This window comes from Mercenaria mercenaria, chromosome 10 (genome assembly GCF_021730395.1).
Source record: "Mercenaria mercenaria strain notata chromosome 10, MADL_Memer_1, whole genome shotgun sequence".
Taxonomy (NCBI): domain Eukaryota; kingdom Metazoa; phylum Mollusca; class Bivalvia; order Venerida; family Veneridae; genus Mercenaria; species Mercenaria mercenaria.
The window spans coordinates 4,393,304-4,416,330 of record NC_069370.1 but is presented as its reverse complement, the minus strand read 5'-3'; the positions used below and the strand labels follow the sequence as shown (position 1 = coordinate 4,416,330).

Sequence of the window (23,027 nt, the reverse complement as noted above, 5' to 3'; positions counted from 1 at the left end):
ATAGTGACACAAGTTTTGTGCAAGTTTGATTAAATTCGAATCATAAATGAAGCTGCTATTGTGCAGACAAGGTCAAAATAGCTAATTTTGGACCTTTCAGGGGCCATCACTCTGGAACCCATGATGGAATCTGGCCAGTTCAAGAAAGGAACCAAGATCTTGTGGTAATACAAGTTGTGTGCAAGTTTGGTTAAAATCAAATCATAAATGAAGCTGCTAATGTGCAGACAAGGTCAAAATAGCTAATTTTGGCCCTTTCAGGGGCCATAACTCTGGAACCAATAAAGGGATCTGGCCAGTTTAAAACAGAAACCGAGATCTTATGGTGACACAAGTTTTGTGCAAGTTTGATTAAATTCAAATCATAAATGAAGCTGCTATTGTGCAGACAAGGTCAAAATAGCTAATTCTGGCCTTTTCAGGGGCCATAACTCTGGAACCCATAAAGGAATTTTGCCAGTAGAAGAAAGGAACCAAGATCTTATGGTGATACAAGTTGTGTTCAAGTTTGGTTAAAATCAAATTATAAATAAAGCTGCTATTGTGCAGACAAGGTCAAAATAGCTAATTTTGGCCCTTTCAGGGGCCATAACTCTGGAACCTGTAATGGGATCTGGCCAGTTCAAGAAAGGAACCGAGATCTTATGGTGATACAAGTTGTGTGCAAGTTTGGTTAAAATAAAATCATAAATGAAACCACTATCAGGCAGACAAGAAATTGTTGACACACAAGACGGACGCACTGACGATGGACGAAGGGTGATCACAAAAGCTCACCTTGTCACTATGTGACAGGTGAGCTAAAAAAAGGGGGAAACTAGAGCTATCACTAAAGGTGATGAATGTACCCCCCGCATGCACTGACACAGTACATTGCAATTTGACGCACACAAGATTGCATAATTATGTGGACTGTATGTATATATAGACTGTATGTATACAGTATAGTAACAAAAAACGAAGTCCCATAACTATGCAGAATATTTATCTAAAAGAATGTAACATGCACCATGCACAACTAGGGTTGGTACTGATCACTTGTGTGAAGTTTCATTAAATTGTGTGTAAGGGTTTGGTAGATTAGGCACGCACAAGACTGCATATGCAGACTGTATGTACATAGTATGTTAACAAGAAACAAAGTCCCATAACTCTGCAATTTTTGTTGCTGAAAGAACCTAACATGCCCCATGCACAACTACTGTTGTTACTGATCATTTGTGTGAAGTTTCATTAAATTGTGTCATGGGGATGAGGAGAGATGGTGCGCCCAAGATTGTGTCTATGTATATAGTATAGTAACAAAAAAACAAAGTCCCATAACTCTGCAATTTTTTTTTCTGAAAGAACCTAACATGCCCCATGCACAACTACTGTTGTTACTGATCACTTGTGTGAAGTTTCATTAAATTGTGTCGAGGGGATGAGGAGAGATGGTGCGCACAAGATTGTGTCCATGTATATAGTATAGTAACAAAGAAACAAAGTCCCATAACTCTGCAAATTTTTTTTCTGAAAGAACCTAACATGCCCCATGCACAACTACAGTTGGTACTGATCACTTGTGTGAAGTTACATTAAATTGTGTCAAGGGGATGAGGAGAGATGGTGCGCACAAGATTGTATCTATGTATAAAGTATAGTAACAAAAAAACAAAGTCCCATAACTCTGCAAATTTTTTTTCTGAAAGAACCTAACATGCCCCATGCACAACTACTGTTGGTACTGATCACTTGTGTGAAGTTTCATTAAATTCTGTCAAGGGGATAAGGAGAAATGGTGCGCACAAGATTGCGTCTACGGACAGACGGACAGACAGACGGACAGACAGACAGACAACCTGAAACCAGTATACCCCCCCTTACAACTTTGTTGTCGGGGGGTACAAAAAGAGACATTCGAAAAATTTCTCAGGCCTAAACAACAGCTCTGCAAAGTGTGGCAATATATGCCCTACTGTAAAAGCAGAAATTTTCGCTGGGTCAAAATTTCGCGAATTTAAAATTTTGAGTATGCTCGGAGGATTAACATTAGCAAAATTGTAACAAGAGCTGTCCATAAGACGTCAAGCTCGACTATTCGAAATATTGTCCCAGAAGCAGGAAAATATAACCCAAAAAGGTTAAATATCAAAAGAGATTTAAGTTCAAAAGGGGACATAATTTGACCAAAATGCATATCAGAGTTATGGGACTTGCTGTTATGAACTAGATTTATAGCCCTGAAGGCACATGTTAAGTTTCAAATCAATATCTGCATTAGTTTTGGAGATAGTAACTTCCATGTAAAACTTTAACCAGAATTTTCTAAGTCCAAAAGGGGGCATAATTTGCCCAAAATACATGTCAGAAGTATGGGACTTGACCAAGTGAGGCTGGTATCTGATCTAGAAAAAGAAAAAATAAGTTTCAAATCTATATGCTTTTTAGAAGTAGCTGTATGTACTTGCACGCAAAACTTTAACCAGAATTTTCTAAGTCCAAAAGGGAGCATAATTTGGCCAAAATGAAGGTCAGAGTTATGGGACTTGCTGCTATCAACTAGTTTTATAACCCCAAAGACACATGTGAAGTTTTAATTCAATATCTGCATTAGTTTTGGAGATAGTAACTTGCATGTAAAACTTTAACCAGAATTTTCTAAGTCCAAAAGGGGGCATAATTTGCTCTAAATACCAGTCAGACTTATGGAACTTGACCCAGTGAGGTTGGTTATTGACCTAGAAAAAAGAAAAAATAAGTTTCAAAGCTATATGCCTTTAAATGATAGCTGTATGTACTTGCATGCAAAAACTTAACCAAGGTGTGACGCCGACGCTGACGCCAGGTTGAGTAGAATAGCTAGACTATTCTTTGAATAGTCGAGCCAAAAATGGTATCGTACTTGAAATTGAATTATACTAATAGTAAATATTTACATGACGATTAGTCTCACAATATAGTGAAAATTAAACCCTCGCGAAACTTTCTGCTTTTACAGTAAGTTTTAGATGAGGAGTAAAATTTAACAAAATTTTATGTGGGTGGGTGATGGGACGATCAGTAGTGGTGGTGGGGGTAGGTTGGAGGTTACGTGTTGAGGCAATGATGGGATATTGGGTCACAAGACACTTAAAATTTGGCAGAATGGTGTGTTAATGTCAGGATTGGGAGAGGAGAAAGAGTAATATGGATTGTTGCAGTCTGCACATCATCTGATCACCACTTATATTCCAAGTTTCAAGTCAATACCTAATCAATTGCTTTTATGTTGTTATAAGGATTCGAAATACAATGAACAGATCTCACATCTGAGATCAATCTATGATCTTAGCCTTTTGCCTACTACCCAGTTCATGCACTCTGCAAATTGTCACATTGCCACCTACATATATGCCAAGTCTGAAGTCAATACCTTGAATGGTTATGTTCCAAACACAAAATAAGACAGAACAGATCTGACCTTTGAACTCAATTTGTGACCTTCACCTTTGCAATACTGACCCAGTTCATGACATATTAGCCAATTTTAAAATCAATATCTTAAATGATTACAAGTTATGCTCCTGACATGCCAACACACAGATACAAGTCCCAAACGGGTGTATTAAACATGTGAGACTTAAATTCCTTCCACTGACAATTGTTGTTCATAACGTATAAGAACCATCTGTATAATAGAGCAGTGAATTAAAATCCTAAAATTGAAAGTAATAAAAGTTTGATATTTATTCAGTTACCAGGTTGCTATGGGAACAACTATTTACCTCCGAATGGAATGATACAGACATTATGCTTGTTTGCCAGTTCCACAATCTTTACAACATCATTATGACAGTCTGAAAGTGTAAATAACAAAGCATCAATGAAAAAAAAGTTAAATTCTAAAACTTTATTACTTTTCTACACAGGAAGACACAATACTTTTTTTTTAAAAGTAAAACTGAAATTGTCAGATATTTAAAAAAAACAGCCACTAAAACCATGATCCAAATACAGCAATAAAAACAGCCCAAAAAGCCCTTAAATGTGAGTATTCTCCCTTGATAAAAAGATTGTATCTCACTTAAGGTTACTATACCTTATTGGCAGAGTTTGAACAAGCTCATTTGTATAATTTTTGCTGAAAGAAAATTTTAACTTATATACTTACTAGGCCAAACAACTAAATCTGGTATTCTTTTGAAACTTCCCTCACGAAGAATAAATATTTCACTCAATGTGTGACCTAAAATAAAAACCACACGCCTTGTAAATCCCTATACACATATTTTCCATAGGCCGTCAACTATTTACATGTATTCTACCATTACATGGCCTCACAAGAAACATTTACACAACCATGTCAAATATCATAAAATCAGCATTATTACTAGAGGACTCATTTTCATTGAATATACATGTACATGTAAAATCATTTCAAACCATAAAATAACATGCAAGTTAAAAGATAAAATTCTGATTTACTTCTTTTTTAAACATGTAATATCCTCGAATTCATGTCCCTACAAAAAAGGCATTTTGGATAAACTTTCTAATCATTTGATCCAGTGACCTTGTTTGTGACCCTAGATGACCTTTTTTTCAAAGCTGACCCAGATGTCATCAAGATTGTTTGGACATAATTTATGTAAATCAATTATAAACTGTGGTCTCTGATGTTTTAACAAGGTACTTTTATGGTTTAATCTGCATGTAGTTTTTATATCAGTCCAGATGACTGATTTTCCACCCTAACCCAGACTTCATGAAAACAAATATTCTGACCATATTTCATGCAGATCAGACAGAAGGTGTGGCCTCTACAGTGTTAACAAGCAATTTCTATGATTTGACTTAGTGGCCTAGTTTTTTTTTACCTCAGTTGTGAACCTTACATTGATTTTCTCAAGTCAAACATACTGACCATTGTAAAGTCAGTAAATGATATAGCCTCTTGAGTCTAACAAGTAACAAGGACTTTGTAGGACTTGAACTAGTGACCAAGTTTTTCACTGTTCTTGACTCAAGATAACCAAGTTTCGAACATGGCCAAGATTTTATAAAGATAAACATTCTGACCTAGTTTCATGCAGATCAGGTAACAAAACGAGTCTTCCACCATGTTAAAAAGATTATATTTTTGGTCCAGTGACCTAATTTTTTTTTACCTCAAATGACTCTTGTTTCAAACTTGTTACAGACTTAACTAGAACTGTCACAGGAGTGACTCATACCCCCACCATACGGTCTTGTCACAGAAGAATGGCAACCATAAGGAATCCTAAAAATACTTTGGAGTACTTCATCCTGGGCTTCCACATATAAGTAATACTAGTATAATACTAGTATAGTAATACTAGTAAATATATTAAATCTCTAATATTAGAGATACACTAAAAGTGAATAAAAAAAAGTGTCTTACCGACCCATGTTACCACGGAAAAATGTTTTTACTTTTTACATAGGACTTATAATAAAAAAGTTAGAAAAATACCTAAAATATTGAAAATCTAAAAATAGGATTTCTAAAAATAGACTAATTCCTGGAATTTAAGGGGAAGAAACTCAGTACAAAGGTTAAAAAAAGGTTACTTCCCTTTGGCTCTAAGCCAATCAGAATGAGATATAGTGAAAATACATCAAAATTAACCTTAAATTCTAGGTAAAAGGGGACACAATTCAAGAAAAATAGTGTCAGAACTAGAAAATGCTTTTGTAAAAAAGCGCATGTCTCCCCCAATGCAAAGTCCTATAGGCAAGAAGTCAATAGGGGTCAGGAGCGAAAGTCAAAGTGACACTGATGGTTGGCTGCAATAGGGATCATCTACTTGGCATGTCCAGTCATCCCGCTAAATTTCAACACTCTTGGCCTAGTGGTTCTCAAGTCACTGTTCAGGCTCCTGTGACCTTGACCTTTGATCAAGTGACCTCAAAATAAATAGGGGTCATCTACTCTGCATGTCCAATCATCCTATCAAGTTTCAACATTGTAGGTCAAGTGGTTCTCAAGTTATTTCCAAAAAATGATTTTACATGAACAGGCCACTGTGACCTTGACCTTTAATAGACTGACCCCAAAATCAATAGGGGTCATCTACTCTGCATGTTCAATCATCCTATGAAGTTTCAACATTCTGGGTCAAGTGGTTCTCAAGTTATTGATGGGAACTGGTTATCAATGTCCAGGCCCCTGTGACCTTGACCTTTAACGGAGTGACCCCAAAAACAATAGGGGTCATTTACTCTGCATGAACAACCATCCTATGAAGTTTCAACATTCTGGGTCGAGAGGTTCTCAATTTATTGATTGGAAATGGTTTTCCATGTTCAGGCCCCTGTGGCCTTGACCTTTAACAGAGTGACCTAAACTCGTTAGGGGGTCATCTACTCTGCATGACCACTCATCCTATGAAGTTTCATCATTCTGTGTCAAGTGGTTCTCAAGTTACTGACCGGAAATGGATTTCAATGTTCGGGCCCCTGTGACCTTGACCTTTCAAAGAGTGACCCCAAAATCGTTAGGGGTCATCTACTCTGCATGACCAATCATCCTATTAAGTTTCAACATTCTGGGTCAAGTGGTTCTCTAGTTATTGATCGGAAATGGTTTTCAATGTTCAGGCCCCTGTGACCTTGACCTTTGACGGAGTGACCCCAAAATCAATACGGGTCATCTACTCTTCATGATCAATCATCCTATCAAGTTTCAACATTCTGGGTCAAGTGGTTCTCTAGTTACTGATCGGAAATGGTTTTCAATGTTCAGGCCCCTGTGACCTTGACCTTTGACGGAGTGACCCCAAAATCTATAGGGGTCATCTACTCTTCATGACCAATCATCCTATTAAGTTTCAACATTCTGGGTCAAGTGGTTCTCTAGTTATTGATCGGAAATGGTTTTCAATGTTCGGGCCCCTGTGACCTTGACCTTTGACGGAGTGACCCCAAAATCAATAGGGGTCATCTACTCTTCATGACCAATCATCCTATGAAGTTTCAACATTCTGGGTCAAGTGGTTCTCTAGTTATAGATCGGAAATCGTTTTCAATGTTCAGGCCCCTGTGACCTTGACCTTTGACGGAGTGACCCCAAAAACAATAGGGGTCGTCTACTTCAGCAGCCCTACAACCCTATGAAGTCTGAAGGTTCTAGGTCAAATGGTTCTCCAGTTATTGCTCGGAAATGAAGTGTGACGTACGGACGGACGGACGGACGGACAGGGCAAAAACAATATGTCTCCTGGGGGAGACATAATTATGCACCTTGTGTCACATGATGTGGGTGATGAGGTGGAACATCTATTTTAAGTCTGAATCAAATCCATTCAGTAGTAATTGAGATATAGTGAAAATACATCAAAATTAACCTTAAATTCTAAGTAAAAAGGGGCATAATTCATGAAAAATTGGTGTCAGAGTTATGCACCTTGTGTCACACGATGTGGGTGATGAGGTGGAACATCTATGTTAAGTTTGAATCAAATCCATTTTGTAATAATTGAGATATAGTGAAAATACATCAAAATCAACCTTAAATTTAAAGTAAAAGGGGACATAATTCATAAAAAATTTATGTCAGAGTTAAGCACCTTATGTCACATCATCTGGGTGATGAGGTGGAACAACTATTTTAAGTTTGAATCAAATCCATTTAGTAATAACTGAGATATAGTGAAAATACAACAAAATTAACCTTAAATTCGAAGTAAAAGGGGGCATAATTCATGAAAACTTGGTGTCAGAGTTATGCACCTTGTGTCACATGATGTGGGCACATGATTTTGGTGATGAGGTGGAACATCTATTTTAAGTTTGAATCAAATCCATTCAGTAGTAACTGAGATAAAGTGAATATACATCAAAATCAACCTTAAATTCTAAGTAAAAAGGGGCATAATTCATAAATAAATGGTGTCAGAGTTATGCACCTTATGTCACATGATGTGGGTGATGAGGTGGAACATCTATTTTAAGTTTGAATCAAATCCATTTAGTAATTACTGAGATATAGTGAAAATACAACAAAATTAACCTTAAATTCTAAGTAAAAGGGGACATAATTCATGAAAACTTGGTGTCAAGAGTTATGCACCTTGTGTCACATGATGTGGGTGATAAGGTGGAACATGTATTTTAAATTTGAATCAAATCCATTTGGCAATAACTGAGATAATAGATTTCGGGACGCGACGGGACGCGAGGCGACGGGACGCGACAAAACTGACTCCTATATACCCCCCTCAAACATGTTTGGTGGGGGTATAATTACAACAAACTTTCTTACCACAAATTAAGTTATGCAAATCTGGTAAGACATTAAGCCTAAAGAGTGTTATCAAGGTATATCTATGATTTGGCCTGGTGACCTAGCCTTTACTCCAGATGACCAAGTCATGAAATTTGTCCAAGTTTTTTTTTAAGTCATGTTTCATTAAAATTGGGCCAAAACTGTGACATCTTGAGTGTAAACAGTTCAATTGCTGAGAAAATACAATGGATGACAGACACAGGGCAATCACAAAAGTTCACTCTGATACATGTGTGCTCATTTGAGGTAAAAAATAAGGAACCATCTGTTTACCATGAGCTCTGAAGAGCCTGTCCTGACAGTCATCTGAATGCGAGATGTTTGTTCGTCTTAAGTCAGCTATGAAATCCTCATTTCTTACTGGTGTAGGCATGTCCTTAGCCAACATTTCTGGCTAAAAATGAAAGAGATTATTTTCAAAATCAAAGCAAAGTATCTATACATGTTATAAATTTTTAAAACATTATATTCAGAAGTTCCCCTATGCAAGACGAAAATAGCACTGTAAGCCCGTAAATGTTGTTTAAATTTTAACAATAACGCGCTGCTCACTGGAAAAAGTACACATCATATAAATACTCTAAAGATGTCATCACCTGTCCAAGGTTTAAAACTCTGGCTTTGTATCACCTGCTCTGATATTCACAGACTAGCAGTAAAACCATAATAAATTACCCACTTTAGCTGCTACAAACTGTTACATTTGTTAACCTACCTGTGGAGGTGTTCTGTGTTCCAGACTTATACCTACTGTTGCCATCATCCAGTCTCTCAGTAACGTCATCGTATGACCACTCAACTGATACCTGTAATAAACAGTGTTCTACTGATTATAATTAAAAACAATGATTGTAAATTTACTTTAAAATTATGCAGTATAATAATAAAGCTTTCTATCCCTCATTAAATGGCTAAAGTAAAACACTCATTTCAAAATGCAGAAATTTTGTATTTTTTCACAATGTGATTTAAACAATTTCAAAGTTTTTAAGCAAACAAAAACAGTTTATCCCCATGTGTTCTGCATAAAACAATCAATTCTGGAATTACCGGTAGGTGCAACAATTATTTTCTCAGTTTTAAATTTTACAGAAGGATAATGTACATGTATAACATTCTTTTTCCCAAAACTGCATGATTTCCATTCAAATCTTAGGATTATTTTCTTCTAAAATCAAGGTATAATCAATTTGTACTCTCCCTATCAAATTGAGGAAAAAGTTTGTTTCATTAAAATCATATGGCAAATAAAATAAAAGGTTATTGATATACCACTGAGTTATTGCATTGTTTTGACCAAAGTATTTTCAAATTACACTAAGAAGGTTAAGTAGTTTAGACAGACAAACATCTCTACTCTTAAAAAAATAACTTTTCTAAATACCAACTTTTGCACATTTTCAGGATGTCTATCAGACAGTGTGTAAACAAAATGAGCCGTGCCATGAGAAAACCAACATAGTGCGTTTGCAACCAGCATGGATCCAGACCAACTGCATCCGCGCAGTCTGGTCAGGATCCATGCTGTTCACTTTCAAAGCCTATTGCAATTAGAGAAACCGGTAGCAAACAGCATGGACACTGACCAGACTGCGCGGATGCGCAAGCTAGTCTGGATCCATGCTGGTCGCAAAGCACTATGTTGGTTTTCTCATGGTGCGGCTCAAATAACTATCTGCTACTGACAAGGCATCTTCCAGTTCAGCAAAATCAGCAGAGAATTCTTACAACAGTGAATTAGAATATGAGCAGAAACTGACCTTTCTCCTGTAAACTCCACATGGTTGTCTTTGTTCAAAATAAACTTTGAATCCTTGTAACCCCATCCATTCCATTTCAGAAGTTCTTGTCTGTAATACACAATGTTTACTTCTATTATAACAACTGATTTTTTCTCGTCTTTTTAAACAGTATTTCATTAAAAAAATTTAACCTTTATCAAGCTGGACACAATTGATTAAGCCTTTGTGACCAGTGCAGATCATGATCAGCCTGCACATCTGTGCAGTCTGATCATGATCTGCACTGTTCGCTATTCAGTCAGTATCTTTTAGGTAAGCATCCCTTTAAACAGTTAATGGTACTGTTCAAACTGAAACATGGACAAGTCCATTATAGAAATGTAGAAGGATAAGGGTTAATAGTTTATATATATATATATGGTACTAAAATAGCTATCAAATGTTCCTTGATATTGTTTGGTGTTCACTTTTGGCTACAACTTCTATGCTCTGGGACAAAATGACTTGAGGTATTTTAACTTCAGAGAACAAGGCTCATCCCAGGATAAACTTGATACAATGTGATTTTGAATTTTGACTGACTTTGATGAAAAAAAAATGCCACCAAGCAGAGGCGGCCATTTAACCAATAGAGGATCACCCATTTCAGGAATAATCAAAAGGTTGTTTATTCTACTTAAAAATGCAAATCAATGCCTGATTTGATGTTGTAATGGTTTGAACTAGCACATTCAGATAAATAAATAAGGTTCTGTGCATCAGTATTTTGATTTCAGTTTTAGATAAAGTTGGTGCTAGTTATGCATAGAAATACAACTGTTAAAACTAGCGCTATATTCTTTTACCTAGTATCTCCTGTTTGAAATGTAGACATACTGATTCTCATTATTTTCCATGGCTTAAGCTAGACTAAGATTTTAGGGAGAAGTCACTTCTCCCTCAGTTAAGATTAAGGATAAGTGAAGAGTTTTTGGGTAAACAGGAGAGATTTTAGTGCCATGACAAGCAAGTCGAAAAAAGGAACTAAATATACTTACAACTGTGTTTAAATAATTTCTTGTCTTTGTTTATGTCTATTAAATTAAAGTAAATAACAATTCCACTGAAAATATAAGTGTATCTGTTTTCTCATCCTTGTGAATCTAATTTCTTATACTTGTGAATCTAATATGAATAAACTGTAACTCACAGTATTTTTTCAGTCTTTCCTAATCACTGCCCAAACCAAAATCCCTCTCATTATAAATACAATTTAAAAAAAGTTCATTTCGTACTCTCAAAATTGGCTCATCAAAAATACATCAATTAAGCTCCCAGTGCTAAGTGCACTCAAAACACAAAACCCCCTAAAAGTATTTCACAGTCCCTTTTTAACTAACAAATATGTATTGCACCAGACCTGAATTAAATACATGTCATCAGCACTGACATCAGACAGGGTAAACATGTTCCTTTTGTCACTCAAAAGAAAAAGTTGTCAATCAGGTTTAACCCAGTTTCTGTTGCAGTTGTCAAAACTTTGCGTAAATTTCAGTTAAGTTATTTTGGTCACAGAGTGTCGATGATGTGTTTCTAAAGTCTGGGTTAAATATGAGTAAAATACAATTTGATTTAAATTACATGGCTGCTTTTTAATTTCTGTTAGTGGATACAGTTTGACCTGTCACAATATAAAAACAAACTGTATGCATCGGATTAGTTCAACTACTAATCTGGTTGCCTGCCAGTTAAATAAATGTAGAAGTTGGAATATTGGCTAATTGGAATTTGTTTCATCTCTGACCAATCAAACATGAGAGAACATAACAACCATGATGATGAACTGGTGCAAAAAAGCCAACATCTCACCTTCTTTTCGGAATCGACGGAGGATCGGATTCTGAACCGCAATTATTTGTGACAATATTTGAATTTGACACTTTCTTGCTCATGGTGAATGATTCTGCATGTAAAAGCAACTGACACTGGTTTGTTTTATGTTTTGACAGCGGCGCTTCTGAAATGTGTTATGAAATGATTGTCGCCCTTTGGAATCCGTTTTGGAATCATGCCACTTCCGGGTCAAATTTTATGACTATTCGTTCAGAAAAGATTCGTACCTCAAAGTGATAATGTTTTTTTTTAATTGAGATTTTATATAAAACTTATATCTTTTAAAATATGTCATATTTCTAATTATCGATAAAGTCATTATTTTTTCAGTTCTGTCAAAATAGCAATAATTTCAACTTTAAAAAGTTCGAACTATTTCGAGTACGAAACTTATAAAATTAATATAGAATTCTTAATTATTAGAATTATGACCCTGCATATATTTATGTATATAAAAAAATCATTGAAAATGAAAATTCCAAAGTTTTATCTTAAAATACTATAGATAATTATTCTGTGCGGAACTACAAACGCGAAAAAAAAAGAAAGATGGCCGTTCAAAGAAAGAAAGACGGAGTCCCCAATGCAAAATTCTTTGAATCAGTTGAAACTATAGCTCAGTTCGATTCAGTCAGGACTTGGCTGCATAAAAATTGCAAAAAGGTATTCATATATCGTAAGGCTATGCTTCCTTTTCAAGTTTATTTGCAGAAATTTACAATGAAATACAAAAGGAAAACCGGCCGGTGTTCAGATTTTTCTTTGTTTCGTTTTCATGATTGTAGATAAAGAAGGTTTAGCAATTCATAAATACTTCTAGTCCTGTCCAGATTTATAAACTGTTTAATTTCAAACACCAATATCAGTGTGCTGGGTAGTCCAACAAATTTGACGCGATCCTAGGAAATATTGAGATATTTTTTTCATATCGGCAATATCCCCACTCACGTCAAACACTCAAAAGACCAAAATAGTAGAAGCAATTTCTAATGAAATTTTCATCCCTGTAGACGCATTACATGCTATAGGTTTAAATGCCGATTATGTCACGAATTGGCCATAAATTCAAATAAAACTTACATTTATCAAAAGGGGATTCAATTCCTCATTGATTTATGTAAAAGTTATCAAATAATATCCAAAATTACGAATTTTCTGGTGATTTAAACCTATGTTACATATGTATGTACTGCACACGATTAACGTTTACCGTGTCTACATGCCAATATGCGCAAGCGATAAAACCAATAACTTTGCATGACTTTGTACTGTGATTTATCCTTCCAGACTTCTGGAAAGTCGTCTGTCTGACGGACATGTCCAAAAAATTTTGATGCGGTCCACAGTTTCTTAATCTGGATGCGGTCCGACTGACCGGCATTTATCGTACCCCCGAGAACCGCAACATCTCGGACAACATACCAAAATGGCGTCACTTACATTTTATGCCGGGGCAGAACCGGGAAAGAAACGTGAATTAACGCCCAACAATTGTAGTAAAAGGAAACAAATGTCTTCGGTCCGGCATTTTTTTTTTTTTTTTTTTCGGTCCGGCAGATTTTTAGGCATTGCTGGACCAAAGGTTATACAAAGGTTGAAGGGCTGAGAAGCCATAGTTGGCATGGTAATGATGGTATATTGGATTTCTTTGCACTTCTCATTTGTCCATTTGGTCTGTTCAGTTTTGTAGTTGAAGGAATAATTGCGTATTTGAAAAAAAATCTCATATATTATATTTGTTTGTTTTGCAAGTCTAAAAATCTTTTGGCAGATGTTATGTACTGCCACAGGTATGTAGTATTCGAAAATGTACTGTGCACATGATTCGCCTTTTAATATGGTACTTACAGCAATCAACATATACTGATGAATATAGTTCGTCCCTGTGAAAAATGATCTTAATTCAGAAAGTAAACTGTTTAAAGGGATAACTACCTACAGAAACGGATCATTTTGTTTATTTCAGTACACACAAGCAGATCCACCTACCAACAAGAGTTTGTCAAGTCTAGTTCTGCAGTTACTTCAGTTTCAAGAGGATGCATTTGGCAAGTCAGTCAACAACTCACCACTTACAAAACTGCCTGTAAGCTATCTCTTTGAACTAGTTTGTAAATTAGATATATTTCATTTGATCATCCAAACAGCGTGTTTCACCTGTTGATAATGTATTATTTCCATGATTAAGATAAAGTAATAACAGAACAGAAGCAAACAGATTTTGTGAACCTATGGCTTAAAGGTAATTTTATGAATAATTCAGGGTAGTAAATCTGTTTATATGTTGGCATTTTCTTATCAACAATCTTAGGAATTTTTGTATACTTTCAAATATATGCCATATATTTGTGTTTTAACATTAATATTAATAATTTAATCTGGGATATTATCATTCTGTAAATGATGTCAGTCAGTAGGAAACACGTTGCTATGTTGTTTTTTTTTTGTTGTGTACACATACAGACTTTTAAAGAAAACTTGTACTCTGTACCAGATAATTTCAACAAACAGAATTAAAAACAACTTACGATGTTTTGTATTTTGTAGATGAAATGTTTTCTGGACTTCAAGCCAGGTGGAGCTCTTTGTCATATCTTGTCTGCTGTCTTCAAGTTTAAAACTGACCAGGGATGGTAAGACTTAGCTATATAATTTTTTTTAGAAATAAGGTTTAAAGAATGAAATCAAATAGTTAACTATGCGAACAAATGCAGTTTTTGTTTCTAGGTTGATGCTTTAGAAAATCGTAATTCGATATTACCTCTTACATTATCAATGAAACGAAATTGCAAGAAGATATTAGTATCAGTTTTGCTTTTGAAAATTTTCTAAATTAAATAAAAATTCAGTGGTAAAACCTTTTTGTTTGTTTCATTTCTCTAGCCATAAATGTTTTTTTATTTTTATTGTTCACCAGTGTAATGGGTAGGCATTGGTAGTCCATGATAAATGATGATTCAAATCCGCATGAAACAGCTAAGATTTACTAAATGAGAAGAGAAAACATTTCGTTAAAGTGACTAAAGTGCATAGCTTCATGTAGATTAGTTTTCTAAAATACTTATGTTGTGAGTTTTATGTTTATTGGTTGATTTTGTTAGGAGAAGGTTCGATTTTGCATCGCCCTCGAGGATGGACAGAAATGTAGAGATGTTCATGCAGATCATGAAGTCTCTGGTGGCAAACAAATGTCACATACAGCCATGTGTTTATATTAAACCAACTCTGGACAAACCACTGATCTCGAGACTGAAGGATATTGTGAAAAAACATCAGGGTTCTATATCTGACAGTGAGGAGGATGCAACACATGTTATACATGGCATGCCAGCAAGCTCAGGACAGGAAGGTTATTGTCTTAATGCTACCCGTTCATTCAAACTGTCTTTACTTTCTGTAATGTCTGACTTACTAGTAGTTAGGTGATGTCTGAACAATGTCATTACATTGGCACCATAAGTGGTTATCCAAAGGTCCCAGTATGTATGAGGGAGGTCATGGGTTCACTTCCCAGCCAGGACATACTAAAGACATGAAAAATTGTATTAGAATTACAGTAGCTTCCTTGCTTGGCACTCTGCATTAAGAAGATAGCTTTAGGACCAGTCAGTATAATGCGACTGGGTTGGATATCATGACACATGTCTGTAGTTTGGTATTCCTGTAAGACAACACTATTAAATTTGGGAATTGTGGTGTCTTCTACAAGTAAACATTATTGTTTATGGAAAATCGTTGATAAAGACGTTAAACCTGAACACACACACATAAAACGTATGCAAATCCAACTAAAAGTTTATTTATTTTTGTGTTCATCTCCTAGCCTGGGAAGCCGTTGATACTATTTGTGCTTTGTCAGAAGAAATCATACCTAATACCTATGCATTAAAGATCACTTAATTTGCGCTAATTAGTGTTAATTGGCATACTTGAGTTTCTGATATTATCAACGCCTGGGGAAATCTGCAGGAGTTTCCATGTTACTACTGATTATCGATTTTCTAAAATTAGCCTAATTAACATGTGATCAGATTAGTGCTTGTTTGAAACGGAAACGAGGCAGTGATTCCGAAAATTCGGCAATTTCCGTAGATCACTAGGTCTGCATTAATATAACTTCTTGATAGCTATGACACAAATTTAAGTTTATACTGATATATTTAAAAGTTGTTACAACTTGCTGGAAAAGCTATGGGAGGTACAAACTTGTATTTTTCTATGACCCGGAAATGTTCGGAAACCTTCGGAAGTACACGATTCCAATCTGTCTTTTCCGTGAGAATTCCATTTCTATTTTTAGCCATGGTTATTGCTTTCAGAAGTTATCGTTCTTTATCAAACACCCGCATATTTCGGGTGTAATATAGGTGGCACTGCGGTTGGAAAACAGGTTTCCCCAGGCTGTCAATTTGCAGGTATTAAAAAAGTTAGAAATTGTCAGACTGGATTCCCAGGCTATTCATCTCCCTGTAATTATTTTTACCATGGTGTTAATAAAAAAAAACATTATAAAAATATTACAGATGAATGGTGTAGGCCTGTGATGAAGAGAGATAAACATGCGCTGGTCCACTGGTGGTATACACCTGACAGGTATGTAATTGCATTGTAACAAGTGAACCTTTTCATCTTTGCTTCAATACATTTTAGATGTTTTGAAATGTTGAAAATATGCTTTAAGTAGCAGTAACAGTTGTTAAACACCCCTTCAGATTTGTTGGTGGTGGAATAATGCTCCTCTGGGTATTACTGGTACTTTATTTGAGTGTGTCTTCACTTTATTTCCTAATAACTTCCATAAATAGAATAATTTCAGTGGAGTGGCATTATAGTTATATTGTTATATTCTATATGCCTTAAATCTTATGTTCTCGTCTTATTTTTATGTGTACTTCAGTTATGACAACTGGATACCAGATCTTGGCTGTGACCAGGAACCAGAACCATCATGGTCACCACCTGGACCTTGGGAGGTAACTTGGATTACATGTACCAGTGCTTTATACTTGTTGCATTAATTTGATATCTAACATGTTAAGATAACTGTGAAAATAAACTGTTGTTGCTCCAGACCATAACCTTAGTATGATAGGCTGCAACATTTCATCTCTTGCCAATTTAGTATATAACTTTTCTTCATTAACAATGGAAGTAACTGCAGCAGGTTGTTTCTATATTGACATCTTTTTGTTGCCCCTGGCTCGGAAAGCATGTATGCTTAATCCATCAAATAAATTGTGCTATTTTAGTGGCTTAAAATGAACTTTGCAGTAAAAAAAAAATAACACCTCTTTCAGAATACGCTCATGTTTAACTTCTCATCTTCTGCAGCAAGCTTTTTTTTCTGCTGACAACACTTGTTTCCATATTGCAATGGCTTATTTTACATTGTGTTGATTGTAGGTCACAGCACGTTGGTTACTGGACCTAGAAGAGTACAATGAATGGATGAACGAGGAAGATTACCTGGTGGAGGAGGAGGTCAGTGTCCCTGTAGAGAGAAGTCGTGTGCGCGTGAGTACCACAGTTCAACGCAATCTTATAACCACATGTTCTTGTTACACTTCCTAACCTTGTTCACATTTTTACAGAGTTTTTGAAACTAGTTCTTGCATTTTCCAGTTATAAAGATATCACTTGTTCTCATCTAATAGTTCTAATGCACCAGTTGAATATTGTTGAGTTTTCTTTATGGTTTAAATTTTTATCTTACAAACATTTTGAATTGTTGCTAGGTAATGAAGAAGAAAACCTTAACAAACAAGTTAGGGATCTTGCTAGAAATGCATGATGAGAAGTCAAAGTATTTGTTGTATACTTATAGTATAGGCAAACAATAAATTTCCAGAATCGGCGATTTCTTTCGAAAGCCTCCTCAATTAACTGTACAGAAATACATCTTAGTTCTTACTTCACTTTTAATGTTTGAGGTATTTGTATTAATTTGATTACCAGATCGTTTATTCAGCACAAGTTGATCTATTATTTGCACTTTTGTGCTTAACTTTAGACTTTATATAAAGTCAGCTTTTCCAACTGTTTCATTTTATGTTCAGAATTCTATAGACTGAGTCACAAGAACAAATTTAGCTACAGTATAATCTTTTTTAAAAACACTTTGATGGACGAAACACCTTCAAAGACACCTATTTTCCTTCCCATTAGATAGAATTCTTAGTAAATTTACCTCACCACAGCAAAAACCTCTTTACTACAAGCAAATTCTAGTCTTTCCCACCTTCCCAGTGGTGTTGACTTTAGACAGGATACACTGTACCAATACAGGGATAGGTGTTAATATAGGAAGGTTTGAATGTGTTGATTGGCGCTAATATATATACATGTATATCATAGTCCATTATTCATAGAGCAGTTTGTTACTATAGTAAAAGGTTCACAAAAACATGGCAGCTACAGAATTCACTTGTGAACCTGGTTTTGAGCTAGATCTTCAAGTTACTGTGAGTAAACTATTGGCACATTCTAACAAGTTACGGATATTATTTGTTTTTCTTCTAACTTCTAATAAAATCATAGGGTATAACTTTTATATCAAGTGTTTACTCTGCAGCGTTGTACTTACTGTTGAATTTAGTTGCTATGGTAATTTTCATCGCTCAAAATCAATATTTGAGTTTTTGACTACCATGTTATGAATGTTTTCATCAATGCTATTTTGTGAAAGTTAGTTTTTTGTAAGCAAGTTTTTTTCGTAATTCTTAAGTTTTGTATCCTAATTGTACTTAATCGGATTGTATGTATTGTTTTTTAAGATGTATTTGTAACAAGACTAAGTGGTTATATGTTGTGCATTGAAAGGTGGTACATAGCGTGGATGGTAAAAATAATATGTGTTATTATGTGAAAATAAAAAGAAAGGTAGTAGAGCCATAATGGCAGTGGGCAAGTTACATATTCCCTGTATGTGATTTCCGCATTCTCCAGTTTGTTTACGGAAAGTCACGTGTGCATCGAGTTGTATTTACGTCTGAAGAATGCCGAATTACCGATTTGACTAATGAGAATATGTAATCACACAGACATTGCCTAGTGACAGTATGGGTCCACTGTCTTTACACTGCTAAATTTCTAAAATGGACTGGTCTATCATTCAGTTAGGGCAGTACCATTTATTATTCGAAGGGGTGTTCAGTGAAAGTTTACTGACTGAATAGTGACCAGTGCAGACCAAGATCAGCCTGAATGGACATGCAGGCTGATCTTGGTCTTCACTGGTTGCAAAGCCAGTATCACTTGCCGCCAGCAGGCTAAAGGTTAAGATTATTTTAAAATGGAGAATTAGACTATTTTAGTAAGTAAGTGTGTTTGCTTTAAAATGTGTCACTGTGTGTCCTTAATGACTTTTATTCTTTTAGTTAAAATAGAAATGCATTTATTATGATCTTGGTGCACATTTCAATGCCATGCTGCTGTAAATCTACTATTTTGTGAACAGTCAGAATCAGTGAAATTTTATGGAGTTTTAGAAGCATTAAGATTTTTGAATGTAATTAAAATACCAAGTGAAAGAGGTCTGGAGAAAATGTTTGCTATTTGTGTTGAATCATGTACCATATGTATTTTATTTCTGTTGTTTACAGTATGAAGGTAAAAAGGTGAAGAAGAAGTTACCAACCAAATATTCTCCGGAAGAGGTAATCTTCATACTTATATTTTTACCTGATACACTCTTGCAGTCACATTGCAGTCAATCATTTCATGCCAAGTTTATGTCAGTTGTTTCTAAAGTAATAATTACTGAACATTTTGTTTAATTATTTCTGTTAAAAAAAGAGACAAGTCTTTTCAAGACATTGTTATACCATACCTGATAATTAATGCACTCGAGAGCAGAGTCTCTCAATTAAGCAGATTGACCCTCCATGAAAGGCACCCAGTGCCTTCATTCACCAGCAGACAGTGCCCTCATCCACCAGCAGACAGTACCCTCATCCACCAGCAGACAGTGCCCTCATCCACCAGCAGACAGTGCCCTCATCCACCAGCAGACAGTGCCCTCATCCACCAGCAGACAGTACCCTCATCCACCAGCAGACAGTGCCCTCATCCACCAGCAGACATGGGAAATTGTCACTGTAGCAGCTGTTGTATGATTGAGTCGGCTAAACGATGAAATCGTTTTGACGAGTCCTTGCTATCCAGCGATTCTCTAAGTCTAAATGGACCAAATAACACAGTGAAGGGATGTAGTTCCATTAGATTTCTCAAACTTCAAACAGTTCACTGCATGAATGAAGTTAAGTTGTGTCAATTCCCTTTGCTATGACCAATATACGATGTAATCTGTCATATTTATGACTTGTAATTGTGCAATACTCGAATGTAACTCATTAAGCATAAATGTGCATTTTAAGAATTGCGCAGGCTTACAAAGCTTGGGTAACATCCAGCGAAAGACAAAAAATAGTTCCACAGGGCTCCAGATAAGATGCGTATTAGCGTAAATTACGTATAGAAATAATGCAAATACGCATGTCTAATAATTTCTAAGCGTATAAAAACGTATATAATATTACAGAAACGCACACAATGCTTTTTTAAAAATAAAATCTGAATCGTCTGGATGCGTTAGGTAACATAGCCGATCAGCCTTAATTCTCCCACATTGAACGTAAACACGCATCGTATGATTTCTATAAACTTTGCGTGGGTTGAATTTTGCGGTCAGTAAACGGATAAATTATCGGAAGAAGAAGCTCTTACTGGTTTGTTTAGTTACTACTGATATTAAAAATGATTTTAATTCTTACTTTTCGAGAAATAAACAAATCGGCGAAACATTAAATTGTATTTTCTTGTAGTTTTTGAAATCGAAAGTAGATCGTCTATGTTTGGCTGATTTCAGGAAACGAAACAACTTTTTTATGAAAAGATTTAAATAAGAGGTAATTTAACCGTAAACTTCAATGTCAGATACTGCCAATTGCTGCTAAATGTCTTCGTATCATCACAATTTGTAAAATATATTGTTAAAACTGGAGAAAAGTGTAATCGTATCCGGATATAATATTTTGGGTAAATATCGAGCTATGTTATGAAATTTTAAGAAAAAAACTAAAAACAAACTGAAACTGGTAGACTATACTGTCAGTACATCAATCATTTGCCGACTCAGGCCATTCAGGCCTTTGATTTGATTTATTATAGTCTTGAAAACAAAGGGTTTGTAAAATAATATTTTACAACTTTCATGAATTGAACAGTATTAGACGAATCATTTACATCATTTTCAGCTTGTGGGTGATGAGAAAAAGGATAAGAAAAAAGGTAAAAGAAAGAGATCACCCTCACCACCACCAGAGAAAAAGAAGAGAAAAAGGTATAAAATCTTAAACAGTTTCTTCATAAAAGTTTTACATTATTATTTGCCTTTATAACATGAGGTATGAAGGAACAGCTGAATTGGCAATTTTTTTTATGTAGCCTTGAGTAAGTAACAACATCACTTAACACATGAACACTGTCTGAATAAGTTTTCACAGGATTCTACCCTTTAATAAAGATGCTGTTGTAATCTGCATTTCAAGAGCAGACCCATTGGCCCAGTGGTAACACTGACTACGAAACCAGGGGTTGTGAGTTTGAGCCTCCGCTTCTCCAACTAAAACTTACTAACATTGGGATAACAGTCCCATATATGGGTGCTTTACACCTGGCACCCTAAAGAACCAGAGAAGCTTCTGGAATTGGAGCATCTTCTGTATCTTGCACTATCCTCCAACTAACATTACTAACAGTCTTCTGGAGGAGTTGCCCATATGGTTTAATGGTAGCAACTATAAATTAGCTTACATACACATACACTCTGCCTTTCATACCTTCTGTGTGGTTTTAGGTCACAAGAAAATGATGAAATTATTTTTTTTTTTAGATTGAAATATTAATACCTAAAGGTTGTTTTGTTATTCAAAGACATTGTGTGACTATAAAGTTAATTAACTTGCACTTAACACTTTTAGAAATTTAATGTTATTTTCAGCATTAAAATCTAATGCTTTAGCAAAGATATATATTTTTTGATAAGATCATATGGAACAAATATAAGACCCATTAAGTTTTCATTTGATTGTTTACTAGTGGTCGTACAGCAGTGACCGGCTCAGCGGTGAAGAAAAACCGACGTGATGAGGAAGAGGAGGATTTAACCCAGGACCTGGAAGATCCCACACCAGAATCAAATATACAGGAGGTCCAGCTCTCTAAAACAGGTACACAACATCAAATGATTTTTAGCTCGACTATTCGAAGAATAGTCTAGCTATTCTACTCACCCTGGCGTCGGCGTCGGCGTCGGTGTCACACCTTGGTTAAGTTTTTGCATGCAAGTACATACAGCTATCATTTAAAGGCATATAGCTTTGAAACTTATTTATTCTTTTTCTAGGTCAATTACCAACCTCACTGGGTCAAGTTCCATAACTCTAACATGTATTTTGAGCAAATTATGCCCCCTTTTGGACTTAGAAAATTGTGGTTAAAGTTTTACATTCAAGTTACTATCTCCAAAACTAATGTAGATATTGAATTGAAACTTCACATGTGTCTTCGGGGTTATAAAACTAGTTGATAGCAGCAAGTCCAATAACTCTGACCTTCATTTTGGCCAAATTATGCCCCCTTTTGGACTTAGAAAATTCTGGTTAAAGTTTTGCGTGCAAGTACATACAGCTATTACCAAAAGGCATATAGATTTAAAACTTATTTTTTCTTTTTCTAGATCAATTACCTACCTCACTGGGTCAAGTCCCATAACTCTGACATGTATTTTGGGCAAATTATGCCCCCTTTTGGACTTAGAAAATTCTGGTTAAAGTTTTACATGCAAGTTACTATCTCCAAAACTAATGCAGATATTGAATTGAAACTTCACATGTGTCTTCGGGGTTATAAAACTAGTTGACAGAATCAAGTCCCATAACTCTGACATGTATTTTGGGCAAATTATGCCCCCTTTTGGACTTAGAAAATTCTGGTTAAAGTTTTACATGCAAGTTACTATCTCCAAAACTAATGCAGATATTGAATTGAAACATCACATGGGTCTTCGGGGTTATAAAACTAGTTGACAGAATCAAGTCCCATAACTCGGACATGCATTTTGGGCAAATTATGCCCCCTTTTGG

The 23,027-nt window shown here is 35.5% G+C and overlaps 2 protein-coding genes across 3 annotated transcripts in view; one reads left to right on the top strand and one right to left on the bottom strand.

The window, feature by feature from the left end:
• The window catches only part of LOC123559872 (alkyldihydroxyacetonephosphate synthase, peroxisomal-like), a 37,651-nt gene extending 25,593 nt beyond the window's left edge, over positions 1-12,058 (bottom strand). Inside the window, exons 1-6 of the mRNA XM_045351989.2 lie at positions 11,860-12,058; positions 10,030-10,119; positions 8,985-9,075; positions 8,543-8,663; positions 4,133-4,207; positions 3,747-3,818 (exon numbers count right to left, since the gene is read on the bottom strand). Coding sequence (XP_045207924.1) covers positions 3,747-3,818; positions 4,133-4,207; positions 8,543-8,663; positions 8,985-9,075; positions 10,030-10,119; positions 11,860-11,942 — 532 coding nt within the window. The 5' untranslated portion in view covers positions 11,943-12,058. The remainder of the gene's footprint in view (positions 1-3,746; positions 3,819-4,132; positions 4,208-8,542; positions 8,664-8,984; positions 9,076-10,029; positions 10,120-11,859) is intronic.
• A 347-nt stretch (positions 12,059-12,405) lies between these two features.
• LOC123560974 (SWI/SNF complex subunit SMARCC2-like) overlaps positions 12,406-23,027 on the top strand; it is a 29,140-nt gene continuing 18,518 nt past the window's right edge. Inside the window, exons 1-10 of one of the 2 annotated variants that reach the window (XM_053552176.1) lie at positions 12,406-12,546; positions 13,850-13,969; positions 14,431-14,516; positions 14,985-15,232; positions 16,407-16,476; positions 16,781-16,856; positions 17,287-17,364; positions 19,485-19,538; positions 21,138-21,223; positions 21,982-22,112. In XM_053552176.1, the coding sequence (XP_053408151.1) occupies positions 12,433-12,546; positions 13,850-13,969; positions 14,431-14,516; positions 14,985-15,232; positions 16,407-16,476; positions 16,781-16,856; positions 17,287-17,364; positions 19,485-19,538; positions 21,138-21,223; positions 21,982-22,112 (1,063 nt within the window). In that variant the 5' untranslated portion in view covers positions 12,406-12,432. Of the gene's footprint in view, positions 12,547-13,849; positions 13,970-14,430; positions 14,517-14,984; positions 15,233-16,406; positions 16,477-16,780; positions 16,857-17,286; positions 17,398-19,484; positions 19,539-21,137; positions 21,224-21,981; positions 22,113-23,027 lie in introns of both variants that reach the window. The other variant, XM_053552175.1, reaches the window with a different exon arrangement.